This window comes from Poecilia latipinna, unplaced genomic scaffold (genome assembly GCF_001443285.1).
Source record: "Poecilia latipinna isolate Pla-1442-1.1 unplaced genomic scaffold, P_latipinna-1.0 Scaffold278, whole genome shotgun sequence".
Classification (NCBI taxonomy): domain Eukaryota; kingdom Metazoa; phylum Chordata; class Actinopteri; order Cyprinodontiformes; family Poeciliidae; genus Poecilia; species Poecilia latipinna.
In genome coordinates this window covers 140,027-149,276 of record NW_015112894.1, presented here as the reverse complement: position 1 = coordinate 149,276, position 9,250 = coordinate 140,027, and the positions used below count along the sequence as shown (strand labels likewise).

At 45.5% G+C, this 9,250-nt stretch overlaps 1 protein-coding gene across 2 annotated transcripts in view; it reads right to left on the bottom strand.

Annotated features, from left to right (window-relative positions):
• Window positions 1-9,029, bottom strand: part of nova1 (NOVA alternative splicing regulator 1) — a 33,664-nt gene extending 24,635 nt beyond the window's left edge. Inside the window, exon 1 of one of the 2 annotated variants that reach the window (XM_015033739.1) lies at window positions 8,524-9,029. In XM_015033739.1, coding sequence (XP_014889225.1) covers window positions 8,524-8,716 — 193 coding nt within the window. In that variant the 5' untranslated portion in view covers window positions 8,717-9,029. Of the gene's footprint in view, window positions 1-2,389; window positions 3,073-8,523 lie in introns of those variants that run through there. The other variant, XM_015033740.1, reaches the window with a different exon arrangement.
• Window positions 9,030-9,250: the final 221 nt, after the last annotated feature.

Below are 9,250 nucleotides of genomic sequence, written 5' to 3'. Positions count from 1 at the left end.
ATATATATATGCACTGAATGACCTCAAAAAGCAAAATATTAAAGAAATAAATAATGAAAAAAACATATCATTAATATGTGTTTTAGATCAAGCAAGGAGAAAGGTTGGTAATATATTTTTGCTGACATTTTTCAGAAGGGGAAACATTCTCAGGTATTTTGGGTAGGAATATTTGCAGCTTTCACGTTCTATTAGCGATTGGAGGCATGTTCTGTGTCCTGGCCCAGATTTTCATGTAGAGTAAATGATGACCTCCTTTCCAGTTTGCAGAGGTCTAATTTTAACCATTTTCAAGGAGTTTTAGCAACACTCTGAATAAATACCCGTCAATGCTCGGTGTCAAGTAATCCTGCTTCACGCTGGAACCAAACGCCAGAAATCAAAACAAGACAGAATGCAAGAAAAAAAGAAAAGAAAAAGAAGAACCCCGAGATGCAAACTATCAGGACAGAACACAATCACATCCAACTCTTCATCCAAGCAGCTCGTGAATAGCCACAAAGAATTATCCGTCGTAATTAACCGACGTGTGGGGAACATATGGGAAGCAATCCTGCAGATTTGTTTAAAGGGTATAGAGCCAAAATGGTTTAAATCTCCTCCATTTTGGAGGGGCTTTTGTGGTTTAAAGTGGCTTTTAGCAGTCACTGATTGACAGAGTGTCACTGTGCAGCAGAATGTGTTTCTCCTCTTAGCTTGGTAGAGCTCCATTTTCTGCGGTTCTACTTAGAAATCAGTCAAAACCAAGAAAGCCCTCGTGCCACTCAGTGCAAACTGCGACGGAGCAATCAGCCACATTTGGCGCTTGTGCCCATGCGTTATTGATTGACCCGACAACGTTGCGGTGATGTCATGGTGAACATTTGACACAGGTGCACACTTGAACTTAAGCACGGGCACAAACAATCCCCTCTGCATGCTGATACGGATGCAATGACGTCATGTTCGATCCCTCTCAACTACCAATAGGGGTGACGTCAGTAGAGCGGGGCAGGGGTGTTAGGAAGCGCCGTAAAACCTTTCTGGCCACGGTTCTGCTACCTTTCTCTAAAGCGTGCCGTCGGACTGTCAGCCGTCGTAGCCCGTCACCGTGTTTTGTACTTTGTTGAGGACATGGAATGCAGAGGCGCGACCTGTGTGCTGAAGACATGGAGGACGGGGCGGTGGGGAGGAGGGGGGGATGCAGGTGGACTGAGACCAACCTGTTGCCTCGATAATACACTCATTAGATTGAGATGTGAATGAACATGGCACTGTGACATAGGGGAATTTCACAGCCCACATGGTAGCTCTTCCTCTTGTTGCATTAATATGCCCCTCATGTTCCATTCAGACGTAGGCTCGGTTTGCTCAACATCACTCGTAACCAATGGCTCTGACAAACATCCACATATTCAATGCCATTATTAGTGGCAGAATTTTTAGCTTGGATATATTAAAACTCACTTTGACAATTAAAAAAAAAAAAAACACATTTTCGGAATATTTCAAGTGAGGATAAAAGCTGACGTATCTTTTAAGTAGAAAAAGAAAAACGAATGCGTTCGATCAGATTCAATGCTCTTTATCCTCCATCTCCTCTTTGGATATCTGAATCTTGTGCAGGGTTGCAGTCAGCTCTCTGCTTTTCTCTTAACGTGAAACACAAAATGACCTTGATGGGAAAAATAAAATAACACTGTCGCCAAAAACCTCCCGAGCTCCTTAAACTACCTGCCGCCTGATAACCGACAGCGTGCCAGTAGGAAAACATTTCACGGAATGATTTCTTTTTACTGGATCCCAATATTCCGAGACCTGTTGTTGCCAGACGAGCCCAAACCCACTGCGTAACTTTCTGCTCATCTTCAGCCGGGAGTGAACCCAGCAGGGGAGGAAGCCGCTAAGATCCCCCTCTTGTCGCCCTCACAGCCACGTTTGGTGTCATTAGTCAATAATTAATTCCGTCCCAGTGTCTGAGATCACAGTAACAGGTTTTAATGGCGTCATGTGGTAGAGTAAACATGGCAATCTGTCGCCAGGGAACGGGAGCAGTGGGGCACATTGGGAGGTTGAGCCAGTGGGGTGTTAGTTCAAACCCTTGCTTCCAGTACTGGAAGGATGGCTTGGAGGAGAGACATGGTCTCTGAGCCAAATGCGTTTAGTTAAGTCACTCAAGGGGGGTGGGTCAGGAGGAAATGCCTTGTGACCGTCCTCCCCTCCTTCTCACAACCCTTCCAAGTACCCATTCTGCATTTCAATGGACCAACCTGCTCCTGACGGGGGAGCAAGGACGATGGAACAAAAATGAGCCGCAATGAACAAATCCGCCTTAAGATGTATGAAAGTACTCATGGTGCAGCGTGATGGATAAATTCAACAAGTCAGACAATCAGAGTTTGAAGCTTACCCATTCTGAGATCTGCTGCTTCTCAAGTCCTCTGTCAGATCGCCATCAATGCCGGGGCGCAATCTCTAAAGGGGCTCCTGACATTAGCCTAGGCATAGGTGCAACGGTAGTGTTGAGGAATGCGGCCAGTCGACCTTTTTTTTTTCACCGAGGTCTTATTCATCAGTGGGGTGCAGAAAAAGAGATTTCACCGCAGCATCCGAGCCATGCCTGCAGCTGGCCCGAGCCTCAATTGTCTGAGAAAATGCTAATGCAGGCTCTGAGTGTTTTCAGTGAAAGACGGCACGCATTGTTCAAGCCTGCATCGGTTTGAAGGGGGGGGGGTCTTCCCTGCCGCATCACCCTTTTCACTGCTCTCATCCATATTCATCGAGTGGCCTGTCCGTCTGCAGCAGCACGCAGGACTGGCAGTCGGCGCAGCCAATGGCCGGCCTCCTCTCCTCAGGACGTCACGTTCCCACCCCCCCCGACGCCGGTCCCCAAAAAATTGAATTTTCTCCTCTACTCCGCCTCTTTTGACGCAGCACTATAAAGTACGGCAGTCCATTCACTCACTCTTTTCAGAGAAAAGTGACAAAGGTGAAGTGGCTGAAGGAGCGGACGGCAGCGCTGGACGAAGAGCTTCGCACAATGACCTTCAGTAGAGGCTGGAGAGGTGCATGGAGAACATAGCCAGATGATGGAGGAGGTGGAGGAGGAGTGATCGGAGACGGCGCGCTTTACGCCACCCACCCTCCTTTCCTCTTTTCCCCCACCCCCAATCCCTGAGACGGCCATGTTTGAGAGGGCGGAGGGGCTCATCAACCATTGCAAATGGCAGTGCCGCAGAATGGTGGAGGGGGGTGATGAAGCCAATCACTACGCCTATAAATCTTACACCGAGAGGTATCTTAAGTGACCGTATGAGTGTAAAAAACTGCAGTGTGCTTGTGTGCAAGTACCTGTTAGTGGACACGGGGGTCCAGCTTCATTTAACGGCGCATTCCAGGAAACCTGCACACAATGAACTCGCTCCCTCCTGGATGTTGATCAGTTTGATCAAACCCTAACATTTTTCCTTTTTTTTTTTTTTTTTTTGGCTGTTGAAATAAGCACCTTCCAGAAGATTCTAGCAGAGAGATGCTCCACTGTATAGCCTCAGCTTCCCTGTAGACTCCACTTTCTCTCAGGGTCTATCTGGCTCCTCTTTTCTCTCCGTCTCCTCATTACTTTCGCTTCCTCCTATTCTCTGTTTCGCTGCCACCTGGCAAATTCACAGTCCGCTCACGTCACATCGCTCTGCAAGGGCACCTGTGTCCTTCCCTCCAAAAAAAAAAAAAAAATCAAATAAATAAATAAACAAATAAAAACACAGCTCACATTCCTGTGCCAGCCTTTCCATTAGCAACATAACGAGATCATAGAACCCCCCCACCCCCCACCCCAAAGCAAACAACCTTTCAGAAGGCGTCTGCTTGCCAACAACGTGGGCTCACAGTACGGATAATTTCGAAAGAAAAAGAGTGAATGAATGATGGTTCATTTTGAGGAGAGAAGGGCGTAGCTGATAAAAGAGTAGTCATTTCCCTCATTCAGTGTCCACGGCTCCTAATGCACAGCGAGGGGGGGCTCTCGGCTTTGAAAGAGCCAAGGCTTTCTTCTCTTTGTTGTAACTGCCAGTCATGTTAATGATCAGTTGGGTTGGAATAACGTGATCAATATCAGACGTAGTCTTGGGGCTGGTGATTACAGGGGTGGCTGAGGATTAGCAGCCTGTCTAACACTGTTGTCAGACAGGCTGCAGAAGAGACAATACAAAGATCACTGGATGGAAATGATTTGCTTTTCTGCATTTGTTTTAATTTTTCCCTCCACATCAAATTCCAGTAAATAATTAGGCATTTCAGAAGGGCCTTGAGGCTGTTCTGCATACCCCCTTGCTGTACTGTTAAACTCGGACTATACGCAAATCATACATTTAGGCAGCCACCTGCAACATGAATTAGTTTAGATGTTAAAAGAGAGCAGGATAAAGTTTCATCAATTTCTGGCACTTGAGCACCAGAAATACATTTCCTGATCAATAAATAGCAAGTTGGAGTAAAATAAATACTCATCAATGTCAATTTAAACAGTTTTTAGAAATTTGAAACTATTCCAAATTTATATTCCCAACTAATGTCCACCCATCGTCCAGACTGGCTTTACAGAGGGGCTGCAGCAGACAGCGGGAACGGGGGGGGGAGCTGGCTCTAGCCAGGGTCTCAGTCTGTCACAGCGCAATGCAGGGACATACAAGACAACCATTCACACCTAGGGGCAACTTAGACTCACTAATCTAACACAACATGCATGTTTTTGGATAACAGAAGGAAACTGGAGTACCTGGGGAAAACCTATACACACCAAATTTCTTCTGTAGGTTGAATATCAAATTACGTACCCCCCCCCACCCCCCAGTTTTAGTATCAGCTACAGATGTGATTTATTGCTATTCTGATTTTGTAATGCACTTTCTGTATAGGCATGGCCGTGGCACAGGGGTAAAGCGTGCACCCCATGTACGAAGGCCTTGGAACGACGCATTCGTCACAGGTTCGAGTCCAGGCCCGTTGACCTTTGCCGCATGTCTTCCCCTCTCTCACAGTCCACTTTCCTGTCAACTACCTCTCAAACAGAGGCCACTATAAAGTGGAACATGTTGTTTTTGTTTTGTTTTTCTTTTAATACCCATTAGGCACCAGTGTCCTTTATTTACAATAATTGGACAGGAAACAGGAAGCAGAGAGAAGGGGAACCCAGGACAACCGCGTCGAGGACTACAGCCTCTGCTCTACTGACGGAACCACCCAGGGTCACAATGGCAGTTTTGAAACAGTAGCTTCATAAAGTATTAATATGCGGGTAACTAAGCCATGCCTCTTCCCATACATACACTTCAGAGACACACAGAGCAGGGTAATAGGTGATGCTAAGCTGGTAGGAGACGTCAATAACCAGAGTTTTGACTCAGAGCATCTCTGACCATACGTAAATAAAAATGGATGGTCTTCTGATGGACTAGCGAACCTTCCAGAGTGAACCTGTTGTCCCTCAGCGTCCCCTGGGACAGGTGCGAGGCTCCTTGACTGATCCTGTATTACTTAAAGACATAAAACCCTGCTCTCGAAGCTGCTCTTTCCCCGGAGTCACTACATCAATTATCCAACATCAGGTTGCGAAATTATGGAAGCGGCAACACTAAAAAGCCAAAACCATATGTGCCAATTAAAACGTTCGTCAACACTCCTCCAACATTCACATCAGCTGGTAATTGAATGAGAAAATCCGAGCCGGGTGTTGGTGCTTGCAGGTAAACGGTGAAAAACTCCCTCCGAGAAGCAGGAGCGCCACATTAGCTCTTCTTCTGCAGCTGATTTTTTCGAGGTGTTAATGGATGACATGTGGGGTTTGGAAATGTTCTAAAACACTGCCTGGTGCCATCAGGGATCCCTTCGTGCCTTGCTGAAATTTCATTTCTGAGGAGCAGTGAAGTGCAGAAAGGATCCGCTCACGCTGTCAGAAAATATGATATAATGCTGCTGTCACCAAATGAGGTGCTGCTGGTGCACAAAGGGAGAAATCCTAGTAACATATGGTGAAAAAAACAAAACAGTGTTTCTCTGCAGACATCTAATTAACATTAAGTTGTTGAGTAAGTGTTTGCTGTGAGCTGCAGAGCATAACAGCCCTACGCTGGAGTAAGACGTACAGTAGCTTGAATCAGCCATCATCCTCTGACTGCGGCTCTCTAAACATCTTGCAGAAAAATTAGGACTCATGCAGTGGTTCTTCGTCACCACTAAACCCAACCGTTACCGTGACACTGCAGCAAATAATTCCCCGTTCTTAATATCCTATGTTTATGTTGCAACACAAGTCTTCTCTTACATCTTTTTTTAACAAGCATTTCAAGATTTCTGATTGGTATTTTACCCTCCAGCCCGATTGGCCTCATCAGGAAACCTATAAATAACCGTGGTTAGATAGAGATCTGCACTACGACCGGCGATGAGTGTTCACCCTGGAGGCTTGTATAAATTTTACCTATTGGTTTTCCTGCTTGGCTGAGCTTATGATTTAAGTGTCAACGTTTCGAGAGCGCCACAGCTCCGAGAGTGACTCTGAAACTCACAAAAACAAGGATCCACCAGACCTCCGCTGTTCCTCGTCAATGTTCATAGAAAAACATTCAAAAGGAAGCTCGTTTGGTGATGGATGAATACAGTTGTTTAGCAATTACATTCATAGAGTAAAAGAAGAACAACCAGGACAGATGCTGACAGGAGCAGAGATGCTCCTACAAGTGGTCTAGGTTACCAGCATCTTTTTTTCCTTTTCCAATCAGTGAACACACCATGTGAGCTCTCACTCTTTACGCCCGACAATAACACTCTTTGGTGTGGAAGCTATTACTGAGCGATTGACTCAGACGCTTCGAGCATCCACGGGGTCAATGACAGCACAAAAACTGTATGAAGCTTTAGTAAAGGAAGCTGCATTTTCTACGCTTTCTTCAAACGGCTGCAAAGAGGAGTCAGACATCAGCAGATAAAACAAAGATTAATATATTACAGTTACTGTGTTTATCCTTTTTAAGAGTTGTTTTATTTCTGTCATAAAACATGCTGGATGTGCTTTGGAAAGCGCTGAGTTAAGGAATGGATCTCGTCTCCAAGGTAGCTAATTAGTAATGCTAACAATGCTATTTGCTAAAATAAAATGCTGAAACCAGTTCAAAAAGTTAATTCTGTAATCATTTAGTCTTTGTATTGAAATTTTAGTAAAATCCTGCACACAGAATGACAAGGACACCTGTGAATAATTGATCACAACACAGAAACTTCCTTAGGGTTTTGTATAGTAACAACAGGTGGACGGATTAACCCAAAGTATTGATAAGTTCAATAATACCAATAAGTTGGTATCAGTGGTGCGATCGTTGCTTTAGTTTAAGAATCTCTCCTAAAATTTTATTTTAATTTTGTAATGGACTTTCTCAACTCCACCTCAGAAAAATACTTTCTTTTGATTTGTTTACAAATCATGTTTTTTTTTGTCTGCTTTGTTTATGCAGAAAAAGATTCACACAAATATATTTTGTTTTTCTATTAAAGCATAAACCTAAAAACTTTGCCCAATTCTGTTTTAGGTTTTAACAAAAAAAATTAATAAATTAAAGGAAAGCCCACAAAAACACCTAAAGGTCAGAAGCCTGATGATACATCAAACTTAAATACAAAAAGTTCTGAATCGGTATCGCCAATACTGGAGCTGTATTACTTGGTACCTGATCAATATCAAAATATGCCTTACTGTCTCTAATAGTATAATTAAATTGCTTAACAATGACCTGAAAGACCTGTCCATGTTGATTAGTTAATTTTATATTATTTCTACGTTTCATAATGAGACTATGTTTTGGTTTTAGCCACTTCCTTGGATGTGTTTTTATTTGTATGGAGGACTCCTGTGCAAGATCCACCTCTTTCTAAGTACCTGCAGCGGCTGTGATCTGTTTTCTCTACGGTTCCAATTATCCCTGCCATAAACACGGTTTATGTTTCTTGCTTTTGAGGGTGGAAAAAAGAAACGGGGAAAAAAAAACCCCGAAGTTCAACAAAGATTTTTGTGAGTCTAATAAATTCGAGCCTATAACAGAGAGCAGACTAATGAACAAAGCTACAACATTAAACCAATCATCTCTCTGTTTCTCTGCATATCTCCAGCTCCAGATGTGGAGCAGAGAGCTTTTTTGGATTCACATTCAAAGCCGACCTGAGCTGAGGAGGCCGTTCAGTTTGTCAGGCAGCCTGCCCTCCCTGTTGGGATATGAAGTAACAGCCATAAACACTGGGGAGCCTTCCAAAGCGCACAGGTGCTGCGCTGGAAACGCCAACATTCAGCCTCAGCCTGTTCGCTGGGCTTCCATGCGCTCTGGCTGCACGCTGACGGCTGATACTGACAGACCGCTTATGTTGTTGTTTGTTTGTTTTGTTTTACGTATTTTTTTTTTCTTTTTTGTTTGTTTCTTGGCACAGATTCCGACACCAACCTGCGGCTTCATGTGGAGGAGACGCGGAGGACTAGCTGATTTCGTGTTGCGTCGCTCTTACCTCCGGTGTTGGTGCGCTTGGTACAGCCGGCCTCTTCAGCCGGAGTTTCCAGCGGCCGCTTGCGGGAGTCCGGGTTATCCGCCTCCATTTGACTCTGCTGTTGCTGCAGGCTGTGGAGGTTCGGGTTCGTGTATATCCCGTTGTGGTCCATAGCTGCTGCTCCACCACCATCTCCACCACCGGCCATCATCATGTTTCCACCGATAAACTGTTCCCCCTGCCTCTCTCCCTCTCCCCTCTCGCTCTCTTCCTCTCCTTCTCTCTCTCTCTCTCTCTGACACAGACGGAACACGCAGCGCTCTCACCACCACATCCCCCCCGGCCGCTGCACCGCGGCCCCGGCGCTAGGTCTCTGTGGGGGTTCGGATGTTAAACAACACCGGGATCAGGGTCTCCTCTCCCCGCCACGCTGCTGCTGCTGCTCCCCTCACGGGGGCTAAATATAAAAGCCAATTGAGTTCAAGGCGCCGCTCGCTGATCCCGTATTGTTGCGCCTTCACGTGAAATAAAGCAGAAAGCGCGGAGTGGGAAAGAGATCCACTCAGCGAGGAGGGGGTGAGGGGGGGGGACAGCTTTTTAAACTGTTCTTCACGACACATTTCTCTTGTAAGTCGGGTGTGATGAGCGCAGCTGCTATTATTGTTGCCTTTGTGGTGCGAGAGGAGAGGGGAGAAAATAGTTTTGGGAGTGGGGTTCTAGAGACACTACAGTGCCGCTGACCGGCCGA